General features: G+C 38.2%; 1 protein-coding gene across 1 annotated transcript in view; it reads left to right on the forward strand.

The window, feature by feature from the left end:
• The window catches only part of PIP4P2 (phosphatidylinositol-4,5-bisphosphate 4-phosphatase 2), a 59,018-nt gene that overhangs the window by 10,754 nt on the left and 21,929 nt on the right, over positions 1-26,335 (forward strand). The window contains exons 2-5 of the mRNA XM_047089006.1: positions 8,974-9,122; positions 13,930-14,036; positions 15,405-15,528; positions 25,416-25,468. Coding sequence (XP_046944962.1) covers positions 8,974-9,122; positions 13,930-14,036; positions 15,405-15,528; positions 25,416-25,468 — 433 coding nt within the window. The remainder of the gene's footprint in view (positions 1-8,973; positions 9,123-13,929; positions 14,037-15,404; positions 15,529-25,415; positions 25,469-26,335) is intronic.

Below are 26,335 nucleotides of genomic sequence, written 5' to 3' on the forward strand. Positions count from 1 at the left end.
TTTTTCCGTAAGACTAAAAACAATGTGACAAAGGAATGGAAAGCATGGCTTCTCTTCCTGGCCTTCATGTCAGTTTCTCAAGCACTGGATATCTAAATCCCTTTATAATCTCAGAGATGATCTCACTACCAGGTATGGTTTAGCCTGTGGGACTTGATGCTTGAGTTCTTTCTGCCAGTGGCTAGCTGCTGACCTGAGAATAGTTATTTGACATCTCTGTGCCTCAGTTTCCTAAATGAGAAGGCGTGGTTTAGTATATTTCCTTTTGCTTTTCTATTCTATGACACAGTTGTTCTTGGTAAGCAATCTGGATACACCTACGAGAATAGATCTATAACTTTGAAATATAGGTGGTTATCTTATCTCACTCTTTCACTTCAATGTCCCTCTTTCACTTAAGTTCCTACTCTATTACTCTCTGAAAATTGGAAAGATATTATATTAAAGAGTATTACATAGCTCTTTTAAGCATTGGAAGTCCAACTAACGTTCAATATATTATTCTGTAGAAAGTATTTGTATGTGCCACATGACGGTTAGGGCATTCTATCAAAGCATCTATTTCTAAAGGTAATGGAAAAATCCTTCTTCTTCCAAGTTGAAATATTTAACCTTGGTAGATTCATAATAGGGATTTTAAAACAGTGTATAAGAAAGTTTCTAATTGTTCAACATTTGAACATGTGGTTTCTACAGAGGGAGAATTCGGGGGAAGGTATGTTATAAGTTGAAATCTTATAGTGTTAGAGATTAAAGTACTAAGATTCACAGTCCAGAAGAAAAGAAACACAGGGTGAGAATAGTGAGTAGATTTAAGGTGAGAAGACTTTCATAAACACCCGAGTTGTTATTACTCTTAGGCCATAGGATGTTTTCCTAAAAAACACTGATATCTACTGAGCTGTGTGAATTCTACCAATTAATACAAAACTATTTCAGAAATTTCTAAGAAAACCATTTTCAGATTTACAGAATTCAGGGATCCTGTTCTGTTGGTTCTCTGTACAGAATACTTTGCCATGCTCAACAAAACGGTGTTTGTATTTGCTACCAGTCCTAAATGAAGATGTAGGTTATTACTAAAACTATTAGACATGCCTGAATACAAGATGACCTAAGTGGAAGCCATACAGTCTTTTATGACCTAGTCTCAGAAGTCAAATATAGTGTCACTTTCTGCCATGCTGTATTGGTAAGAGCAGTTAGAAACCACCTGGATTTAAGATGAAGAAACATAGACTTCACCTCTCAACGGGAGGAGTGTCCAAAAGTTGCAGGCATGTTGTAAAGCCGCCACAGAAACAAGCATGGGATAGCCACAGACTGGAAGACCATGCAGCTAGGAAAGAAATGAGGAAATTCTCCATTCCATTATGGGAAGATTGCTGTGATATACAATGGCTATACCCTCTATTGGCTATAATGAGGAACTTTCTCTCCTGGATTAACTTCTGGCTTTCGTTAGCAATCTCTGTATTTTGAAATGAAATTTCGTTAACCCATGGGGTAAAGATATCTGAACACTAGAATTTAAGGGACTTATTCACTAAATATCTTTATACACTTAGTGTATGCTTAAAAAATAAGTACTGGTTTTAGGAGGTTCATCTCACTCCAAATATGTGTCTGATTTTTTGCGTAGATTTACGGAGAATGAATCAGGTCAGGAAACAAATCGCAGTTTTTGAAATACAAGTCAGCACAGACACTGTAGTTGATCAAGTGGAGGAAGCAAATGTGGCTTATTCACTGTCAATACTTGAAGAGAACACTAGTACCACGGATGAGAGGCATTAATAGAACGAGGCAGGAATATTGCCTTAAGAGAAACAGAGAAATCAGGGCAAAAAGCTTTTGTCGTCCAGGAATTGGTCATTGGCAGGTCACTGGGCACTTCTTGCCAGCACCTCCAGTTAGGAGGCAGTGTTCTGATACAGCCCGAACGCCTGAGACCACGGAGGGAGAGGAAAACGACAGATTAATAGCTCGTAGTGGAATTCAGTACACATCATCAGCTGCTGTAGAAGAAGGCCTGGTTTGTCGTTGCCTGGGACCTGCCGTGGGCACCACATAAACTCTTACAAGCAATGCTAGAGGCATTAGGATGCAGATTGATCTTGGTTCCAAGCTGATATTACAACCACACTCAATAACGTGTGGCTCTTCTAGAGCTGCTGCGGAGGGAGGGGTTAATGGTAACAGGATAGAGAAAGGTTGCAGTATTGGAGGAAAGCCAAATTGTGCTAGAGTGAGTCCACTGCTACCCTCCTCTCCCCTCTGCCCACCCTGCACCCCTGACCCTCGCTCTGCCTTAGTCAGATTTAGATGCCTTCTTCTGTGCTCGAGAAGCCCCCGCGCACATCCTTATCAGAGCGCTTACCGCACCAAGTTGTACTTCAGTTTCACTGCCTGTTTCCATGTTAAGAACATGAGCTCTTTGACCTCTGGAACCTGTCTCATTCCCCATGGTGTCCCTGACGGGCATCTAGCACTGTGCCTGGTACATAATGGATGCTTGTGACCCACTGAATGCTCACTAACTCCTGGGAACCCACTGTAGAGTGCCTGACTGGCTGCTACTTTTCTCCTGGGTATTGCTGAAGGCCTCTTGACTTTGTCTGGCATCACAACTTATAGCGGAGCTTCCTATCACACGTCCGCAGTCACAACACTAGGATTTCCCCGGAGGAGCAGTTCGACTTAGAAAATAAGCAAACTGATGTAGTAGGTGTGGGCATGCACATTTCTTATGATAAATTCACCCCAACTTCCTAACTCCCTAAGCTTTTGATTCTTCTCCTGCACCATGCTGGAGGGATGTTCTGACACCACAGTGCCATGAAAGGTAAGGCCAAGTCTCACCAACAGACAAGTAAACTGATAGAGAGCTACTTGCAGCCTTAAAACAAACATGGAACCCAGAACATCTGACGAGCACACCCGTATGATTAAATTTGGCTCAGCTCAGTGTTATATTCCATCTTCTTTGGTTTAACACCCTTAGGATTTCCCCCCACACATATTCTCCAAGTTTCTGGCAGTATATATTTTCAAAACCTTGCAAGTCTCTTGATGTATAGGCTGCTTCTTCCTGAGTCATGCTTTCTACTTGTACCTCCTGGAACATGTTGAGATCTGAGCTTCGTTACGTGTCATGAGACAACAACAGATGAGAATGCATCTTCAGGAGAATGACTGTCCACTTGTGAGACAACTACTTCAGGGGAGGTTGGGGCAGTGTTCCTGTCAAGGAAGGCTCATCTCTTCAGACTCGGAGGAAGAGTTGCTTTCCACTCACCAGGGAGGCTCACAGTAACTCAGGGATTCATATTCTCAGCTCTGTTTGGCGACAACCAGATGGCCCATTCCGTGTTTCCGAGGTCCACTCCTTTGCAGTCAATGCCCCAGCTTTCACGTGACAGCTTGGTAAGGCTGTGAATTCATGTGGTGTTCTAATTTTGCAGTCTACACAATTAAATTTGTGTTTGATTTCCAGCAGTATAAGCCCTGTGACAATTAGAAACAGGTGATACTTTCAGGGCTACGATAGAAGTGCTCCGACCATGACTTGAGCTGAGAGTTTCAAGACCTGAGCTGCTCGTTTTCTTTCTGTAAAGGCTCCCAATGTATTCAGGGGAATCCATCCCACGTCACAATCCATATAGTAGTTGTTACGGCCATAATGGTCAACTGAAGGAGCCACAAACATCACAGTCATCTTCAGGGGATAATCTGATTCATCAGGATGCCACTGCAAGCCACCAATTAGTATCATACCGTGTCCCACTGGTAGAGGAGCTCAACACTGCTTTCGAGCCCAAGGCAGGACCAAACCATTTCTTCAATCCCGTTTTTGAGGGTCAGTTTCCTGGGATTATTCTTGGCATGAATAGTTAGGAGCTGAAGAGAGACACCACAGAAGAGAATATAATTAGGTATGGATTTTTAATTGTTAATTAGGTATGAAGTTGTGAAAATACTATTCCGAGGTGTCAAGTAGGCATCGAACGCGGGAAATACCTACCACAGAGTCTAGGGCTGAGAGAACAGAGGGAAGGGATTGGAATTAGTAAAATGTAATAATTTAGAGGTGGGGTCCTGCAGAAATGAAACAGGACTTCTGAGAGACACGGGCCAGCTGGAGCTGATGCCTCTGAGCTCTGGAGAAAGACTTCATGCTCCCGAGGAAAGGGCTGCAAGTCCCTTCTTCCTCCAACCATCCAGGCTTCCTTTATCGCCTCCTGTTTACAGAATACAGCCTGCAGCCAGCTGGCAAAACCACGCTGTGGTTTGCAGAGTTCCAGCGCCAGCATGACAAAGCAGAGAAGGGGAGATTTGGAGCAAAGAGTCAGTAACCTAATAAGTAGCACATTTACCTTCCATTCTGACTTCAGCCAAATGGATCCATGGCTCTGCAAGAACCCAAGAGTCTCCTGGAATAGTTTTATTCCTTTGGTTTCACAGAGGGGAGGAACACAGCTGGTCTTCCCTTTCTGGGTGCTGAACTGGACTGGAGAGATTTTACCCGAGAAGCAGAGATAACCCATACCAGCCAGGCTCACGCCCTCCCTGATGCATATTCTCCCCAAGGATCCTAAGGAGGGGAAAAAACCAGCCAGGCTTGATCCTTTATATTTTTCTTGCTCATCTGGTGGGTTTACAGAATAATAATGGTTCCTTTGGAGTGTTTCAGGAAGACCATCACATGTGCCTTGTGATCCATATTCTTTGATATCGTCTCTCTTAAGAGTCTGTTTTTCTATGAAGTTTTTATTACCATGAATGGATTCTTTTTCATACTCTGTGCTATTTTTTTATTTTCTCTGTCTTCCCTCTCCTTCTCTACTTCCTCTTTAGCTCAGATCTGATTCTTGTCTAGGTGTTTCTACGGAATCCTCAGTAGTTCTTACGTTTTCTGCCTGTATGAAATGATTGAGCGAAAGAGACAACTGTTACCTTGGAGAAACCTCTGGGAGAGAAGTCCGCTCCTGACTTTTCTGAAGGCTGTATAAAAATCCATTCAAAAGTTAGAATCTCTAGGCTGCAGTTTTCTCTCCCATGAGATGAAGAAATTAGACAGTGTAATTCCTAATATTGCTTGATTTTCTAACATGGTACAACTCTGGAACTTTGAGAGAGTTTTCAGGATTGGGGACTACTGGTCTAACAAATACTGTTCACATGGAAGGGGAAAAAAAAGATTTTTCACTTAGGCAAACCCCATAGAGAAAATGACCGTTGTTTAAGTAGTAAGACTCTTCTGGGTGCCTGGGTGGCTTAGTTGGTTGAGTGTCTGACTTCGGCTTAGGTCATGATCTCCCAGTTCATGGGTTCGAGCCCCACATCAGACTCTGTGCTGACAGCTCAAAGCCTGGAGGCGCTTCGAATTCTGTCTCCCTCTCTCTCTCTCTCTGCTCTTCCCCTGCTTGTGTTCTCTCTCTCTCTCTCTCTCTCTCTCAAAAATAAATAAACTTAACAGCAAATAAGTAACAAGACTCTTCCACAATGAAGACTTTTTGTGACTCTCAATATCTAATGATCCTGAGTTCTGAGATTACAGTGGACTTTTTATCCAGGGCAGAAATTTGAAATAGATATGATAGTTGTCATCTGTTGACTTTTAAAGTGAAAAGAGGACAAACAATCTACATTGCCAATTACTGCGGGTTTACTAACTGTGGAATTTATCTCTGGAGTTAAAAGTCCCTTGGGGCGCCTGGGTGGCTCAGTCGGTTAAGTGTCCAACTTTGGCTCAGGTCATGATCTCACGGTTTGTGAGTTCGAGCCCTGCGTCGGGCTCTGTGCTGACAGCTCAGAGCCTGGAGCCTGCTTCTGATTCTGTGTCTCCCTCTCTCTGTGCCCCTCTCCGACTCATGCTCTGTCTCTCTCTGTCTCGGAAATAAATAAACATTAAAAAAATTTTTAAAAAAACTCCCTTACAAAAGGAGATGGAGTTGGAGGTGGAGGTTTTCTTGGGGCCAAAGTACAAGACATATCTCTATGTCAGCTTAGGGCTGAGGTCAGGGACAGAAGATTGAGACAATAAGCCTGGAAGCACTGTTTTGTGGAGCAATTAGGCTGCAGCATCTGTCGTTCTATTGATCTCTTGGATTGATTCCATCTAGCCGGTGGGCCAGGCCAATGGCCCCTGACTACCTCACCTCCGTCAGTATATGATTTGGAGGGTATTCTGTGTAGAAGAGACCCTTTTTTTAGTGAAGCTTATTCATGTGTTAGCACCCCAGGTCCTCTTCAAGGAGAGCAGCAGTAATATACTTAGTGTTGTTTTCCCAAGAGAAATAGATGTGTCTCATAAATTTCAGTGATTCACTCGTCCATCCATCCATCCGTCCGCACAGTGAATATTCAGTGAGCATCTATCCTAGACCAGGCACTGTGCAGGTGCTGGTGAATCAGTCCCGGACAAGCCAGATATGCCTCTGTCCTCATGGAGCTTACAGCCTCTCCCATCTTAAATTTCTGATCCTCGCTTGTTCTTCTTTTCCTCTCCTACTTCTCAAGCCTCCAAAAGATTCAAGCATATTTTTGTCATAATTGGAAGCTTTCTTTTTTCAACAGGTTAAAAATTACGTAGTACAAATCTTAGCGAAAACAGTCACAGGGGTTTGTTGACCGTGATGTACTTTAAATGCTTTTTTAAGGTCCCCTATTGGGATGTTTAGATTCCTTTGAGCGAAGCCTTTGCCCTATTGGAGTAGATGGGCTTTGCTGGCCTTTTATGTGCACTGCAGTGTGCAGCTGCCTCCCTCACCCTCAGTACACTTGTTTCCTCTGTGAAATTTTCTTGTCTTTGAATTTCTTTTCTGTCATACTGCATAAGATGGAGACCGGAAATCATGGGAGAACTGCTTCATGTGACTTTATAACTCAAGAAAAAGGCAAGAGAGGAAATTGCTTTTAATAATAATGCTAATAATTATGAAGAACAATATTTATTATTAAGCACCAGGCAGTTTGTCTAGCATTTCTAGTGAGGTATGTATTCAGTTTCCCAGAACAATATCTTCTTTATTGAAAGCTGATAAAAGAATCTGCAAATTGCGAGGGCTGCGACGTGTATATTTGACTCATTGTTCCTTTAACCCATTTTTTTCTTGATTAATACCTTACAAGTCACTCTGGATCAACCTCAAATTCTTTCAAAGATTTAAAGCTATTTTTATAATGTAAGACATCTATAGCTTCTTTTCAAGTTCAGTATTTGGCGATGTTCTGGCATAAGCCTTCCAGAAACGTATTGTCATTTCAAAGTGGCCCTTTTCAGAGCCTTGACTGCTGCAGAAATTCAGCTTATTATGAATCCTTTAAATGAATAACACTTATTGCTAGTCATTTGCTCGTTAAAAAACATCTATATGATAAACCTCAAGGGTGCCAGGTGGTGATACGTGGATTTTAAACATACCATAGTGTGCTATGCTTTAAAAATACCACAGAGTTCAGAATCTAATTCAGTGGGTAGAAATCTCTACTTCAAAAATGGCTCTTTTCATGATTAGCTTTTGCGATTGTATTTTATAGTATCACAGAAGCCTCTTGAAATATCAGATCTCTTTAGTGGGGCTTCAAACACGAATCGTGTGTTGAGGTGTAGGCCTTTCTAGATGTCCTAAGATACTACCTTTCCTTAAAAGGGCCTCCTATGGCTATAATTGAGGCAGCTACAGAGTGGGTTTAGGCAGTCCCTTTAGAAATCTCATTCCAGAGTAGTATATCTATATTCTTTTTCTTAAATTTCTACAACAAATATATACTTCTGGTAGATGAGCATAGTTCTGAAATTGTGCCGCTACCCTTTACCCAATCAGGCAATCTTAGGACTCTTAAACTGTGTGTGTGTGTGTGTGTGTGTGTGGTATGTGTGTGTGCACGTATTCTGAGAATTTTCAAACACACACAAAAGTAGATAGAACAAAATGACCTTCTATGTTACTATATTTTTACTCATTATCAACATTTTGCTTATCTTGTTTCATCTATTAACCCATTTTTTTTTCTTAGGGCATTTAAACTAAGTTCCAGATGTATTTTTTACCCATAAATACGTAAGCACATTTCCTAGATTTTTTTTTATTTAAAACAATTTTTTTAATGTTTATATATTTTTGAGAGAGAGGCAGAGCGTGAGCAGATGAGAGGCAGAGAGAGAGGGAGACACAGAATCTGAAACAGGCTCCGGTCTCTGGACTGTTAGCACAGAGCCTGACGCAGGGCTTGAACCCATGAACCAACCGTGAGATCATGACCTGAGCCGAAGTCGGACACTTAACTGACTGAGCCACCCAGGCGCCCCGTTTTTAACGTTAAAAATTTGAGATAAAAAAATGTTAAGTGTATTTTTATTTTTGTTTTGTGTCTGAAATTAGCATTGTTCCATTCCAACTGGCTTTGTTCCATGTTGATAAGTTCAGTTTTCCTAGGTTCACTTTTGTGTCTCCTTAAACTGCCACCAAAACTATTCTGTTCTTGTCACGGCCAGCAGTTGTATAGTGGTCCCTTTATAAACACTGCATGGCAACTGCATAGTTTATGTGTATGCATAAGTGATTTTAAACCTTTCTCTCATTGACTATTTCTCTTTCTTGGTAATCAGATCATTAGTTCTAAGATTCTTACTTTAGGCATGAATCATCCCTTTCCTATTACAAGCTCTGTGACTTATGAGGGAACAGAGTGGGTATGTTGAGTATAGGTTAGTAAAAGAAAACTGGATCGTTTGGATAGACCGAGGCAAGCATGATTTGGATTTTATTGGAGTTAAGAATTCTTCCCCTTCACAATGTAGGCCCATGTGTGTTTGCGCTCAGAAACCAGGATAAGGTGGCTAGCTTTAAAAACATAAATACAAGAGTAAGGACATTTTTGATAGTTTCTGCTTTACTTCTATTGCTTATATGCTCAAACCCTTCATAATACCATTGGCCCTGATTCAGTGACTGATGCTCTTTCCAGCGGAACTCCCCCCTCCATATACAGCCATCGCCAGTCCTGATGCCACTGGTATTCCAGTAATTAACTGCCGCGTGTGCCAGTCTCTCATCAACTTGGATGGCAAGCTTCACCAGCATGTGGTTAAGTGCACAGTTTGCAACGAAGCTACGGTAAGTGGGGGTTTCCATTAATAAAGCATAAATTATTGTCTGACATCTTCTGTCTAAAGGAAGTACTCCACTAATGTTACTTAAAGGTAGACGTGCACTGGATAGAGATACAACCATATTTTCTCATCCTTTCTTTCTTCTCTCTACTCCTCTTTTATCATACAAGGATGTGCCCAGGTATTTAAGGTTGATTCCATTATGAAAATTTCATGGTGAATTTAAGCATAATGCCATCTGGCTCTTTACTTTCTAACATGAGACTGACCCTCTACAGATGTTTACAATTGTCCTCAGTGTCCATCCACGTCACAACTAAATCCATTTTGATTTTCACAAAAATGAGGATATACACACACACACACACACACACACACACACACACACACACCAAGGTTCACTTCACATGTGGACTTTGTACTTACTATGTGGAAAATTATTTAAATTTGCTCTATGTCTATAGGATGTTTGTATGGTTTTTCTGGGTTTAAGATTATGCATGTAGTATCGATATCTGTGCCAAAGTGTTTATAAATAGCTTGATATTTTATTCTACTTGCTTGATAGTAATTTAGTGAAACGTTCAAAAAACTTGAAGGGTGTATTGTTTTTTTTTTTTTTTAAATGAACCTTGAGAAAGGCAACTAAATTTTAAGTACAATTTTGAAACTTTCAAGTAATGAACTGACAAAGTGTATACTGGTTAGATTAAATAGATTCCTACTTTCATGGTTAGGCTTTATTTTTAAAATTTCAATCTTTGTTGGGATGAGCACTGGGTGTTGTATGGAATCCAATTTGACAATAAGTTATACTAAAAAATAAAATTTCAATCTCTCTCAAAGTTTGCAATTAAATATTAATTTAATTGTTGGTACTTGCATATTTTTCCTTTTTAGAAAAGTCTGAAAAAAAGTCAGCCAGAGATTACCGTGTCTCTGTAAACCATAAAACACGCACACTGGGCATTACATGTTTTATAGAAAAGTCATAAAATAAAACCTTAAGGCTTGAAGCAATATGTTTCATTATAAATATATATTTTCATAAGGGACATCATTTGGGGATAAACTTTATTGTGTAAATAGAGGTGATACCTACAAAACCTGCTATTTCCTTTTTAAGTTAAACACCCACTAGCAAACTTAGCATCAGCCTCATTCGTGCTGCTTTTAGAGTTAGCAACCAAATTAAGCGTTGTTAGGCATAGATGGCAATTAAAAAAAATACCAGTACCTTAAAGGTTTCTTTGGATTCGATGTTCCTGTTGATTTTTTTCTCCTATGCCACCACTGACACAAACTTTTGTTCTTTAATGAGTAGAAAAAAAGTTTTAGAGCTTTATATTTACCCTTGGAAGTAAACAGAGCAGACTATGGGTTTCGTCAACAGCCTCAGTCTGGCTACTTAGAAGTGAGGAGTTCATGATACCAGAACAGTAGGATTTGGGTACAAATAAACTACTTCTGGACATAAGGAAAATCGTGCTGACATTTTTGTATCATTATTGCTCCTGTTAAGTAATGTAAATAATGGTCAGTATCCTGGAGAAAATGAGTAGTATCTAATTAGATTGCCTTGTGTGGAGTCAGTCATACTACAGGGGAGGAAAAGGAGGGGAAAATGTGTGTGAGGAGTGCTTTAAGAGATGACTTCCCAATGTTGGCAATGTAACTTGATCTTAAATTTATGAATGAAGAGGTATTAGGCAGCCAGCAGCTTCTCTGGAGAAATTCTAGGTTAAAAAGAACAGACAAACGGACCAGAGTCCAACAGAGCCACTCCTTCTATTCACTGTCACTATCCCCTGCTCAGTTTCACTGTGGTTCATTCTCCTCATGTCACCTAAAACAGGGTATCAGTGTGTCTGTTCTCCTGGGCAGCCACCTCTGATAGGAACCTGATATTCCTGAGGAGATTCAAAAAATGAAACAACAAAACAAAACAAAACAAAACCAGGCTAACATAAGTCCTTCTTTCGGTGGCTAGAATTGGGAAAGGAAGTAGAAAGTGGGAGGAGAGAAAATATGGACAAATTTTAACAAGACTTAGAGAATACAGAATTTAAAGCTAAGGGAGAAGCAAATTCTAGGGCAAGGTAATGGAAAAGTTGAGAAGTCCTGGAGGAAGAGCGGAACTAATTGGCTGAGTGATTGATTAAGGAGTCTGAGATCTGGAGGCTGACGGACTAGAGGCACTGGGGTTTGAATCCTAGCTCTGCCACTTGAGAGCTATCTATCCTTGGGATTTATCTTTTCCACACTGTGGTTTCCTCATGTAGAGTGGTAAAATAATAATACCTACCTAATAGGGTTGCTCTTGGGATTACAGGGGCAAAGTGCCCAGCACTGCATCTGGCACATACAAGTTCATTTTGCTAAGTAAGAATTCTAAAACTTATGCATCAGGACAGTGTCACCCCCGTGTCCCAGCAGATCAGACATGACAAGCCATGAGCTGGCACTAAGGACTAGTGCTTAAAATTGTCTAATTCAGTTGCCTTGTTTTGTAAACGAGGGAACTGGGGTCTACAGGTAAGGTGGGAATAAAATATAAAAAAAGCTGGTAGGGGCCTTTGGGTGGCTCAGTCAGTTAAGTGGCCAACTTCAGCTCAGGTCATGATCTTGCGGTCCTTGAGTTCGAGCCCTGCATTGGGTTCTGTGCTGTCGTGACAGCTCAGAGCCTGGAACCTGCTTCAGATCTCCTTCTCTCTGTGTCTCCCCCTCTCTCTGCTCCCCCTCTCTCTGCTCCTCCTTTGTTCATGCTCTATCTCTCTCTCTCAAAAAATAAACATTAAAAAAATTTTAAGAAAAACTTGTCATTTGCCAAGTACATGTTTATTTAATGGTAGAATTTGGATGTATAGATAAATTAACCCAAGTTCTGGTTTTCTTGATATTTACATTTTTTTAATGTTTATTTATTATTGAGAAACAGAGAGAGACAGAACATGAGCATGGGGAGGGGCAGAGACAAGGGGAGACACAGAATCGGAAGCAGGCTCCAGGTTCTGAGCTGTCAGCGCAGAGCCTGATGTGGGGCTCGAACTCACAAACCATGAGATTATGACCTGAGCTGAATTTGGATGCTTAACTGACTGAACCACCCAGGCACCCCTGGTTTTCTTGATATTTTAGATTGAATAGTAACACATTCTGGATGTTTATAACTTTGGGATATTTAGATTTTCAGATTTTATCTGTAATATAGCTTAATAAATTATTGATGACTTATTGTTAATTTTTATATATTTCTAACAAGGTTGTTTCCTTAAATTTTTAAATCTTTTTTTGAAATATGTCACAGATTTGAAATTATGTTACAAAAATAATAGTACATATTATGTACAGAGAATTCCCACACATTCTGTACCCACATTCCCCAAATGTGTTAATATTTTGTCACATTCACTTTCTTTAAATAAATAATCTTTTCTTTCTTTCTTCCTATCTTTCTTTCTTTTTTTTTAAGAACCTTTTAAGGTAATTGCAGACATGGGGCTTTTCTATCCCTAAACATTAAAAAAAATTTTTTTAATGTTTATTTATTTTTGAGAGAGAGAGAGAGAGAGAGAGAGAGAACAGGAGAGGAGCAGAGAGATAGGGAGACACAAAATCAGAAGCAGGCTCCAGGCTCCGAGCTGTCAGCACAGAGCCTGACGCGGGGCTTGAACTTACAAACTGCAAGATCATGACCTGAGCTGAAGTTGGATGCTTAGCTGACTGAGCCACCCAGAGGTCCCTCTACTCCTAAATATTTTAGTGTGAATTTCCTTAAAAAAAAAAAAAAAAAAAAAAGGACAGTCACTTATACAATCATAGTACAGTTATCAAATGTAGGAAATTAACATTAACACAATGCTGTTATCTGATCTTTTGACCTAACTCATATTTGCTCAATGGTTCCATTAGAAAACAAACAAACAAACAAACAAACAAAAAACATGGTCCAGGAGTGAATCCAGAATTGCATGCATATTTGATGTCATGTCTCTTTAATTTCCCTTAATCTGAAATGTAGTCTTTCTTTGTCTTGTACTGCCTTGATATTTTCAAAAAGTACAGGCAAGATGTTTTGTAGAATGTTCCTCAGTTTGGGTTTGTCTGGTATTCCCTCATGACTGGATTCAGGTTGTACATTTTTGGCAGGCATGCCCAGGAGAGTGATGTTCTAGTCCTTCCATTGCTTTATAGGTTATTTACTTTAACAGGCCTGAGTCCTAGTGTTGAAAGGATTGTTTTCTTTGGTGTTTATTCTTGCTTTTACATTTACTGTAAAGTTAAAAAGACGTTAGCATTAAGAGTTATTGCAGGTTGTTTGTTTTTAAGCTAAAAGATGTAACAAAATGATCACTTCTTATATTCCAGGCAGTCAAGTTCAAATTTATCATACACTCCTCTTTGCCCACTATTCTTAATGAGCTCACTCTTCCCAGACAGGTGCAAGAAACTAGTGAATGTTTGTACCTGGTGGGACAGATAGATGACTTTGTCTTGTCCTAAAACTTTAAAGGGAAAACAATTTTTGTTGTGCACTTAAATTTTCTTCTCATATTGAAAGGGCAGTGCAAGCAAACTTTGAAATACGCCCTTCACAATTAAATTTCTGCAGCCCCCAGACTTCATAGAGTGCTTGCCAACATCTGAGCTATTTAAAACCACTTATGATGCACTTTTCCTTAACCTGTACTTTGATAGCACTATGGGGAGCCTACGTTTTTAAGGAATCATTTCCTTTTTATACATAAACAAGCTTTGGCAATCTGTCCTTTGGTTAATTTGCTGTGTTTGCATTTTCTTCCCTTATCTAGCCAATCAAAAACCCCCCAACAGGGAAGAAATATGTTAGATGCCCTTGTAATTGTCTCCTCATTTGTAAGGACACATCTCGGCGAATAGGATGTCCGAGACCTAACTGGTAAGAGATAAACATTCATTCATTCATTCGTTCGTTCATTCAACTAGTATTTATTAAAGGCTTATTATGTGCCAGGCTTTGTTCTAGAGTCTTTGTCCTCAAAGTAATTACAGGAGTTAGATTATTATTTTCCCTTTGTTAAAGGAATGATATGATTAGTTTGAAATTAATGGTCACAAGTATTTATAAGATATAATATTCTTGAATGAGCAATGAAAGATTTCTTGATGTTATGTCAGTACTTAATGCAGTGTAATAAATTAGTGACTCATGAAACTTATTTAAAAGTAACCACTTATCCTCATTGTTATGTATATAGTGAAGTTATTAGGAACACTTGTAATAAGGATATTTATGAGATCTCTAGTTGCAACCTGTATTCACACTGGTATTATATGAGTGAATAGAATAAACCCATTCTGTAATGCATGCAGTCAGATGTTTAAATAGTTGTAATGAAGGTGTTTCTAAGAACACTATTTGTAAGCCATTTCAGACCCCTGTTACATCAGTGAAGGGAGGTGTCACCCAACTGTAATGTATATATGAGTGATTAAGATCAACTCAAATAAAGATGTTCCAAAGGGAAAAAAATAAATAAAAGTAACCGCCTAGTTTACCTTTGATGAAATTCATCTTAATCTGGAAGTGTTTTAGTCATCATTGTGTAGCTTACCATGTGCTATACTGGTCTTTGCTGAACATACTCTAGGCAGTAAATTCTGGAGCTATTTGCCCATATCAAATGCCATTATAGATGTGCCCAGATCGGAGTCTGTCAAGACTTTACCTGTGTTTTTTCTGTGATTTCTGGCTCTTTGACCTTTCTATGAAACATTTGCAACCCCATCTGATGGCAGGCAAGGGAAGAGAAAGAAGCCTTCTTATCTTCCTTTTTGTCCAACTGTGATTAAATAGACATCAAGGAATACCAACCTACTCAGAGAAATTTGGTTGTGACTCAGCACTTTGGTACCTTCATGGCACGCAACGTATTTATTGATGTGGAATATTTTAACTTTTGTAGTTTTCTACAAAACTCAACTTGTGTTCCTAGATAGGGAATGATAAAAACTATTTTCTGATTTGGACTTATAAGAACTTGAAAAAGGCAGTGAAATGGTTCCCAAGGTCATTGATTAGGAACCAACACTATAATATATGGTTTCCATCAAAAATATTAAAAACTCTCATTTTTTTTTTTTGCTTTTGAAGTATTGCTTATTGCTACTTTCTGTGAATTTAGCTTCGAAGCCTGACAATTTATTTATTTTCAATGCTATATTCCATGTTTTTGGTCATGTATTACAGGTTTTGCCCTCAGTCCATTTGTGGGATAATGACGTTGTTTCATTTCTCTCTCCACAGTAGACGCATAATTAACCTTGGCCCAGTAATGCTTATTTCTGAAGAACAACCAGCTCAACCTGCATTGCCAGTCCAACCAGAAGGTACAAGGGTCGTGTGTGGGCATTGTGGAAACACATTCCTGGTAAGTAACCGGACATTTGTCACAGTGACATCAATCTGTACATGTAGGTCACGATCACATAGATTTGACCACCCCTCATGGTCTTGTAGTTTTATCCAAGTGCACTTAATCAGAAGATTTGTGGTTTCTAGATTCAAGAAAAATTCTTATTATAATTTATCAAAATTTTTTCTGCTTTTTAAAAAATTAAACTTGGAGTAAAGGGAGTTAACCCTGGTGTCCATAATTAGATAAACTACTGGGGAAAAAATAAGAAGTTATAAGTAGTTATAGGAATTCTTGTTCAACTAACTTTTAACTCTAACCCTAAGTTTGATTTTTTAATACATTTTTTTCAATGTTTATTTACTTTTGAGAGAGAGAGAGAGAGAGAGACTGAGTGGGGGAAGGGCAGAGAGAGAGGGAGACACAGAACCTGAAGCAGGTTCCAGGCTCCGAGCTGTCAGCACAGAACTTGACACAGGACTTGAACCCACAAACTGTGAGATCATGACCTGAGTCAAAGTCGGACGCTTAACCGACTGAGCCACCCAGGCACCCCTAAGTTTGATTTTTAAAAGTTAAGTTCATAATGCCTTGCCCTGTCAGGAAGGTTTTCTTTTGTTATTCAGCCCTCATAGGAGACAAAAAAATTTTCTTTAGAACCTAAGTATTAATGAAAACTTCCAGAGTGTAAGCCTGGGCAGGGCTGAGGTCACAGTGGTCTTCCACTGCAGGATAATCTAAGGGACGAACATGTTTAAGCAAGTGTAGATGATTTGCATTTTTTTCCTTCTAATTTTTATTTTTAGTAGAGCAATTCATGTGCATAATTTCAATGTTAAATGGGATTGTAAAGCTTATAAGGAAAATAGTGATCATCCCCAAATACCATCCTCCAAATACTTCCCGCATTTCCAGCTGCTGTGCTGGTATTATGTACATGTGTTTAAATTGTTTGTTTACCCTTTTTTCTTTTTGGTTTTAGATATTACCTATTACCCTGTACAATGCAGGTTGAGGATTTAGCACTCATAACATCCCTTCCCCCACTCATAGTCCTTTTCTCGATTCCATGCTCCAGGTAGAGTTTTAATATTTTTTTCAATTAATGCTTAATGTTTATTTTTTTTATGATTAGGTAAATTATGTTCACAGCTTAGTCAAGTAATATATTATATTTTGGCACTGTATGACTTTTCAGATTTTTTTTGGATTTGTTAATAATTGTGTATCCTCCTTTTGGGGCACCTGGCTGGCTCATTTGGTAGAGCATCTGACTCTTGATCTCAGAGTCATGAGTTTGAGCTCCACACTGGGTATAGAGATTACTTAAAAAAAAAAAAAAAAGAATAATTGTCTCTCCTCCTTTTGAATTTAATTTTCTTTTTTTTTTTTAATTTTTTTTTCAACGTTTTTTATTTATTTTTGGGACAGAGAGAGACAGAGCATGAACGGGGGAGGGGCAGAGAGAGAGGGAGACACAGAATCGGAAACAGGCTCCAGGCTCTGAGCCATCAGCCCAGAGCCTGACGCGGGGCTCGAACTCACGGACCGCGAGATCGTGACCTGGCGGAAGTCGGACGCTTAACCGACTGCGCCACCCAGGTGCCCCTTGAATTTAATTTTCTATTACAAATCATTACTTATTCCCATATTATTTTATAGAACTATAAAATTCCTATCAATATAGTCAGACACATCAGGGAATCTATTATTGAGGCTTCTTGCTACACAGCTCCCATTGTGGGATTTCCCTTCATCATTATCCTAGGAATTCCATTTTTCTTTTCCTGTATTGGATCTCATGCCTTCCTTACAGCTCTTGGTTTACTCCTTCATTTTGGTGAACTACATCCCCTCTTAGCTTTCTGAGAAAATATGCAAGGAAATAAATTTGAGACCTTCTACTTCTTAAACAGTTTTTAATCTAATCTCACATGTACTTTATAGTTTGTCCAGATGTAGAATTGTAGGTTGCTAATTGTTTCCTCTCAAAAATTTAAAAGGCTTTGCTCCACTATTAATGAAAAGTTCAACTACTGCCCTAATTCCATGTCCTTTCTTCTTTTTCTCTTTATTTGCCTCTTTCTTCTTTCATTTTCTCCAGTGCTCTGAAATTGCATTGGAATATGTCTTAGGATGGAAAAAGAAGATGTGATACAGATACATACATACATACATACACACTGGAATATTACGCAGCCTTTAGAAAGGATGAGATCTTACCATTTGTGACAACATGAGTGGACCTAGAGGGTATTATGCTAAGTGAAATAAGTCAGACTTAGAAAGACAAATACCATATAATTCCACTTATATGTGGAATCTAATGAACAAACAAAAAGTGGAGATCCATAAATATAAATATAGAGAACATACTGATGGTTGCCAGTGTAAGGGAGTGAGTGTTTGAAGGATAGTGGGAGGTACAGGCTTCCAGTTACGGAATGAATAAGTCATGGAATAAAAGGACCAGCATAGGGAACGCAGCCAATGATATTGTAATAGTGTTGTATGATGACAGATGGTAGTTACACCTGTGGTGAGCATACCATAATATAAAGACTAGTTGAATCACTGTGTTGTTCACTCGAGAGACGTAACACTGTGTGTCAACTATACTCAAGTTAAAAAACATTTATAAAAAGAATGTGTCTTAGGGAGGATATGTTTGAATTCATTGTCTGGGTACTCAGTGGGCCCTCTTATGGTCTAGACTATTTTCTTTTCTTTGTTCCCACTTTCTAGAACTCTTTAGATCACCTGAATTATTGACTCTTTTTTCTTTTTTCTTACATTTTCTTTTAAGGTTTGGCTTTTTCTTTTACTTACTGGAACACTTTCCTGATTATATCTTCCAAACTTAATTCAAAATTTTAATTTCAGATTTTCTAACTTAATTTTTAATCTCAAAGACTTTTCCTGTGTTCTCTGGTTAGTTTTTCCTTTTTCTAAAGAGCATTCTCTTCTCTATGGCATCTTTCTGAAACTATTAGTTCTATTTTTTTGTGAAGTATTTTTCTTCTTTATGCCTTGTCTCTGTTTTCTCCCCACCTTTTCTTTTTTTTGTGGTAGAGATTTTACAGAAAAGTTCATTTATATTTGAGGGTCAGTCACTGATTGGAACCTCTATTCATGCAGCAGAGTTAAGATCTTTCTCCTTTCCTTCCTTCCTTCCCTCCTTCTTTCCTTCCTTCCCTCCTTCCTTCCTTCCTTCCCTCCTTCCCTCCTTCCCTCCTTCCTCCTTCTTCTGCATCTTCCTCTTCTTTTTCTTCTCCCTCTCCCACTTTTTTGAAGAACCGTCAACTCTTAGTATCAAGAAGTCTTCTTGGAGGGCAAGTTTCTCTGGGGAAAAATCCTGCAGTTTCTTGTGAGTGATATGCCTGGGAGGCAGCATTTAGGAGTTAAAGGTAATGAGATCAAGGTCTCATCCACTGTTCAAACCGTAGACTTTAACTTGATTCCTTTCTTTTATTCTTGCCTTCTGCTATGGCAGGTGTTTCTCAGTTCACAAGCTCTCTTGTCCAGTTTCTCTTCAGAATAAATCACTCTTTTCTTGCATGTACCGGGAAGAGAGGGGTTTCCAGTTTTGTGGAGGGTAGGGAAGCATTTACAGGGGATACTGCTAGGAGCCCCACCTCGGAAAACACGTGGTAGCCCCAATACCTGAAACAGCTTGCTTTCCTTTGGCATATCTCTCTGCAGACAGGCAAGTTTCAGCACCCCTTTCACTAAGCCAGCTCCAGGCTCCACGAGCGTTCCGTTGTTCAGAGATTTGGGGCCATCTCTCCTCGTTACCCTTATGGTATTATACTTTTTAAAATTCATTTACCCCTATTTCAGTCAAGTTTAGGAAAAGAAATGGAAATGCATGCATCTATCTGATTTAATTCATTTAATCAGAATTTCTAGGATACTTCTGATCTTGTAAGGAGAAGATAAATCTTCTTCCTTATACTTTATTCATTAAATCGGTGACTAAGTTGCTTAATTAGAAGATATAGCTGGTGGGAGTAGTTAAAAAATTTCTTTTTGAAAATTACTACATAGGACAATACACTCTGTAGGTATTGATAGATATCAAGTGATTTGACTAAGTTAAATACATATTAAATATATTTATTATTTTCTTTCTTACATGTGAACAAATTATATTTTGAAATACCATTTAAAGATCTTCAAAACAGATTTCTTTTCAACTTGTTCAGTCAATTCCCCTCCATAATTAGCTTACATTTGCATTTGCTCAGCTAAATTTTATTTTCTAAATCCTTGCCACGGATAATCTTTAGAGCCACATTGTCAGTGAGCTGATTTCATTTGTTCAAATATAATTACTGAGTGCGCGCCAGGCACTGGACTGCATAATGAAGGAACAGGAAGACACATTCCTTGCCCTCATGCAGTTTTATAATCTAATTGGAGAAGAAAGACAATTAAAACAAGAATTATATGAAATATGTTTAGGGTGTTTAGGCTAGAGTAGGAAATAACGGAGGGTTCTTCGCGCACCCACAGAAGTACCCAGCCTAGAGGGAGTGAGTGACATTCTGCTCAGAGTAATGAAAGCTTCAGTAGAGCTTTATAATTAATTCTGTATGTAGGGATGCTATGTATAAAATGGAACATGGATTGCATGGAGGGAAAGGCTGAAGAGGGGCAAGACTAGATGTTTGACTTTTATTATTCAAAAAAAGTGATGATGATGGTTGGGGAATGGCGTAAAGATTTTGAGAGAGAATTAACGTGCTGATAATAGAGTAGATAAGGGAATGAGGAAAAAAGGAAATCAAAGACAACTCTTAGAAAGGTCATATTTAATTTTTTGAAATCACCTGGTATGAATCCGAGAGAGTGATCCAAATTGAGAGGTTAAAACACATGTATGTGACATGATTTTTAATACTTTAAAAAGTACTTTATGCATTTAGATATTTTCACACGAGAAGAAAACTACTAAAGTAATGAACAATTCAGAGACAAACTTCTAAAACTAGCTCTTTTTTATTTAATATTTAGTGTAGGCAAGTGAATCATATTAGCATATTAACACAGTGAATATGATTAAAAACCTTAATTCTTTAGCAGGAAAGGGTGTTTTGGATTAATATGTGATATTTAAAGATGATTTAAAAATTCCTAGAAAACAAGTTTTTGGTGATGAGAGTACACAGTACATACCTAATGGGGTGGCTCTTACTTTTGAGAGTTTCAGATTAGTGAGAGCTACTCAGTGTTGTAAAAAATAAATAAACTGCTTAGGGCGCCTGGGTGGCTCAGTCGGTTGGGCGTCCGACTTCAGCTTAGGTCATGGTCTCACGGTCCATGAGTTCGAGCCCTGCGTCAGGCTCTGTGCTGACAGCTCAGAGCCTGGAGCCTGCTTCGGATTCTGTGTCTCTCTCTCTGTCCTTCCCCTGTTCGCGTGCTCTGTCTCTCTCTCAAAAATAAATAAACATTAAAAAATTTTTAAATAAATAAACTGCAAATATCTTAATTCTGACTCAAGAACTTTGCCTTATCCTTATTATTATGCTGACCACAAATAGTCTTATGTCCTTTGTCATATGTCCTTTGTCCTTCAAGCTTTTAACTATTAGGATTCATTTACTTTTTCTCTACTTTGTTTCAGCTTGGCTTACAAGGCTTAGAAACAATTGAGATAAGTTACAAAGTTCAATAGCATTGAAAAGGAAATATGAAAATTTCGGGACAATGAAAACAAAGGGAAGAAAAAATATGATAAATCATACATAAGGATATAAATATGTACAATATTTACTCCTGTACAGTTTTTAAAATTGGTCTGAATTTTCGCTTTGAGACCTCTAGAGTCGATGAAGAGAGGAAAACATACTCTATTACAAGATATTCATGATTTTTTTAAAAAAGATCACATAGGAGAAGGTTTATTGGAATACTGTCAACTGAAAGAGAATTATTTCCATGGATTAAGCTAAAAGAACAATATAATGGACTATGTCCTCAACAACCTTCTGTTTATCATAACATCTTTTAATATCTCAGTGTTACAATGCTAAAGTTAAATTTACTATGAATCCACACTATTCCCACTATTTATTTCACAGCCTGGCTGGAACCATGGACGATGTTTAGAAAAGCTAGATTTGTATTTTCCAAACTGTATTCAATAGAACATTCATTTTGCAGGATAATAACAGGTGTTATGTGAATAAAGAGTTCCATGGTCATTGGTAATTGCTAGGATAAAAAAAAACTAAACAAATATTTTTTTATAGGTGTGTTTTTTTTAAGTTTATTTATTTATTTTGAGGCGGGGAGGGATAGAGGGAAGGAGAGAGAGAGAGAGAGAGAGAGAGAGAGAGAGAATTCCAAGCAGACTCCTCACTGTCAGCACTGAGCTGGAGGTGGGGCTCGAACTCAGGAACCATGAGATCATGACCTGAGCTGAAATCAAGAGTCAGATGCCTAACCAACTTAGCTACCTGGTGCCCCTACGGGTATATTCTTTAGCACTCTTACCAGGCATCATTGTCAATATCCAGGAGGGAGTTTTAATTTATACATATTTTCTAAGCTTCAAATCATTTTGAGGGCATCATCTAGTCAGAGTACTGTTTGGAGGAACGTTGCTTGGAAAATAATTTTCCAGAAGAATAAAGGGAATACATAGCATTTAGCTAGCCCCGCATGAAAATAAAAGAAGTTTCTTAAGACACTGAACAGTGGAGTTTAATTTTGCATTTCCACGGGGCAGGTGTTCTCTGTTGCTGATGAAAGGTAGGTCAAGATGCTTTGTCAACCAGTATCTGACTGTGGGCTGACATGCCTCAATAAAAACTAACACAGTCTACAATATGTGCCTGAGTCATACATGATGGTTCAACTTCGCTCTGATGTAGTACCTTCAGTCAGGGTAAGATTTTCCTTATTTGGATATAGGACATACAGTTTGGTGCTGTAGCGGAGAGTAACAATAGTTTTAATTTGCGTCCTTCAAAGTAATGACACTGGTTGTCTAGTGTATCCAATAAAAAATAAAATCCAATAAGGTATTGTCAAATGATTCATTTTTAGCAGTGTAACTTTCTTGTGAGCCTTCTAACGTTGATTAAAAATATATCTTGAGGAAACTGAGTTTACCTATTACATAAATCGTTAGAAATAAGCCAAATATTGGAAGACCTTCGCTAAAAATGATTAGAGTTTTAGAGAAGTTGCCTTTAATTTTTCTGATGGAAGAAAGATAATTTGTTTTTTTTCCCCCTATTGAAGTTCTGGCAATACAATTCTAAGAGTGCAGAGGCTGCATTTGAGATAAAAGAACAGTAGTAAGTCAACTTCCTTTCAAAAGCACAAGTATTTGCATTCCCTTGAATAGGTTATGACAAAATCATTTCTAATAATAGATGATTTTCTGTTCTTAGTTTGCTGCATTTAAGTGAGTACTTGGAGATAACAAAACCCGATGTGTTAGGTTGCTGGCTGTATAATTTACTAATTACATAATGAAGTCTTACTTGTTTATCAGTTATAATTAAATTTACCATGCATAATCTGTGCTAAAATGAAGAACACTATAAAATGATAATACTGGACTAAATCACCTCCTTAGGTTGGTCATCTAAAATTCTAGAATTTCTATGCCCACACGTTAGCCTTCAGGCTTGGATTTTGAGTTCCTCTTTGCTCAAGGGTTTCATAATTGCCTCCTTGGCTGCTTTGGTTCTTTTAACTAGGAAAAACTTAAATTTGTTATTTATAAATAAAATTTGAAATGACGTTACAAGTTCAGTAGCTGTCCTAAAACTAATTATAAAAACATAAAAAAGCACTAATAAGATTTCTAGATTCTTCACTGCTCAATATTCTGTACAACTCTAGCAATCTTTGTTTATTAGCACATTAATTCTGGCATTTTTACTTAGAATAAGTTTTGTGGGGAGCACTTGCATGGCTCAGTTCCTTAAGTGACTGACTCTTGGTTTCGGCTCAGGTCATTATCTCACTGTCTGTGAGATCAAGCCCCACACTGGGCTCTGCACCGTCAGAGATCCGCTCCCCCCACCCCCCACTTGCACATGTGCGTGCTTTCTCTCTCTCAACCCCCCTCTCAAAATAAATAATTTTTTTTTAAAAAGTATAAGTTTTGCAGTAAGTTAAGTTGTTACAAAATAAGTATGAAAGAAAGATTCACTGTTGCTTGCAAAAAAAATGTAGCCTTGGTGTGGCATTCCCAGATGTTGAAAAATAATGATTTTGAGAAGGGAATGAACATTCATGTAGTTTCATCTCTAGTTTGTTTATGTTGGGACTGTATGTCCCTACCATGACTGAGAGATAATTTCAAGGTTAACTAACTTTCTTTGAGGTTTGAAATAAAAATGAAGGAAGAGACTAGGAAAACCCAGATATATTTGATCTTTTTTAAAAGTTAATATTTTTTTAAGTTTTACATTTTATTTATTTTTTTAATGTTTATTTTGAGAGAGAGGGAGAGAGGGAGGGAGGGAGGGAGAGAGAGAGAGAACGAGTGGGGGCGGGGCAGAGAGGGAGACACAGAATCCAAAGCAGGCTCCAGGCTCTGAGCTGTTAGCACAGAGCCCAACATGGGGCTCGAACTCACCAACTAGGGAGATCATGACCTGAGCCGAAGTTGGACGCTCATCCGAATGAGCCACCCAGGTGCCCCAAAACTCAAGAATTTTTTAAAAATTAAAAAAACGTCATGCATCAAAGACTTTTCTGAAAGTTATCTTCTATTGTGTGGAAAACATTTGGCTATATATAATTTATTGAAACCCTACTATACCTAGAATTGGAAAGTTATGAAAAGAGATAGGAGTGATTTGGAATCCTAAAGAAAAATTAATTTTAATAAAAGATTAAGTTGTTTTGATGATAAAACTGAAGTACTTAAAGGAATTCTCCTAAAACTATAAAGGAAATAGACTTTGTAAGAAGGTATATAGAAAAGCAAGCAAAATGGAAGTTGAGAAAGGCATTTTTTTTTATTTTTTATTTTTCGAGAGAGTGTCATCAGGGAGGGGCAGAGAGAGAGGGAGACACAGCATCTGAAGCAGGCTCTAGGCTCCAGCCAGTCGTCAGCACAGAGCCTAATGCAGGGCTCGAACCCACAAACCGTGAGACTTCGACTCATGACCTGAGTTGAAGTTGGATATTTAACTAATTGAGCCACCCAGGTACCCCAAGGCATTTTTAAATATACATTTTGTAGTTAAGATTTACTTTAAACTTATATTGCACATTCTTTCAAAGACTTTCACCCGCTACCAGGAAACCATTTCAAGGATCTCAATAACAAGGAAGATAGCCCATTCTGTTGCCTACATTTACAAGGGAAAAAAATTGGTGCTGTAGAAAGACTGTATTTGTTACTTTGAATATGCACGGACAGAACCGAGAGCAGCCGCCTGAGTTGAGTTCTCCCTGTATCTCCTTTGTTTAGTTTACTTACTTTGTAGGTTTCCCACATAAATAGATTATAAATAGCTGCATTCTAGTAATGAATTTAAATATTCATATATTTTGAAGGTTAGTCTTCAAGATTTAAAGGCAAAACATCTTTGAAGGTCCCTAAAATATGTTTTTATTCCTTGGGAGTGAACTGAGATATAAGGCTGAAAGAAATCATTCTAATTACAGCATTACATTCAGTTTTCATTGTGAAGCCAACCTAGATTGCGTCAAAGCCTTGGGCAAGTCATGGGAACTGTCGCAAAGGAGAGTCCCAAACTTTATTTTAAGGGACGGAAGAAGTGTTGGAGGGGGAAAGCGCCTATACCCCCAGGGAAGGGGGTTGCTTCTGCTGTGATCCCTGGTAACATTTGAACTAAGAGAAGCATCTTATCAGATTGGATAGTTTTCAGTTGTTTTTCTTTTCAATCTTTTCTTTTTATTTACAGTGGATGGAACTGAGGTTCAACACTCTGGCAAAATGCCCACACTGCAAAAAAATGTAAGTTTCTCTACCATTGGAAATGCTACTGGGAAGTTCTCGAGAACAGTTTAAAGAGTTCAGAATTCTCACTTCGGTAGATTTTGATTTGCAGACATGCCGTGGGACAAATGCATGTTTAATATATTTATGCTTTTCAAAACTAAAAAAAGACATCTTTAAATTGATTAATATATTCTATTTTGAAATGAAAACGATTGGGCTTGATTATCACTCTCCAAAGGGAAATCAATTTCTAAGAAAGAAATTACTAAAATTGCCAGTAACCTGGTGAGGATTTGCAAATGTCCTGAGAGGTTATGATCTGTTGCAAATATTCTAAAATTTGTATTTAAAATATGGCTGTAATCTAGGAGAAACACCAAATGTTTGGGGGTTTATAATTAGGTAGTTGTTAGCTTTTTTTCATTTCCTATCTACTGAGATTATTCTCTGATAGCAGATTTTATATAATTATTTATCTGTCTTAACTATTCAGTCTATTTTCTCTATTCCTAAATAGTGTACCCAAGGAAATTAACAAAACGTAATATAAAAATGGGAAAAAAGTAGAAGATAGTTTGATCAAAGACATTTTATGGCAGCTGTGTTGGAGGTCCCCAAATCACCCCAAGATTCTGTGATTTTCTAGGAGTACTATTAGGAGTTAGTATATATTTGTACTCATAGCTATGATTTATTATACAAAGAAAAATCAATAAAAGAAAAGGCACATGGGACAACGTCTGAAGGAAACCACATGTAAGTTTCCAAGAGTCCTCTCCTAGGTGAGTCACACAGAAAGGGCTTAATGCCTCCAGCAGGGAATTGTTACAACACAGATGAAATATTATCTACCGGAGAAGCTCATTAGAGATTCAGTGTCCA

The sequence above is a fragment of the Lynx rufus genome, unplaced genomic scaffold, assembly GCF_022079265.1.
Source record: "Lynx rufus isolate CCGP_SWC_20201006 ecotype Redwood Valley unplaced genomic scaffold, mLynRuf1.p SCAF_26, whole genome shotgun sequence".
Taxonomy (NCBI): Eukaryota; Metazoa; Chordata; class Mammalia; order Carnivora; family Felidae; genus Lynx; species Lynx rufus.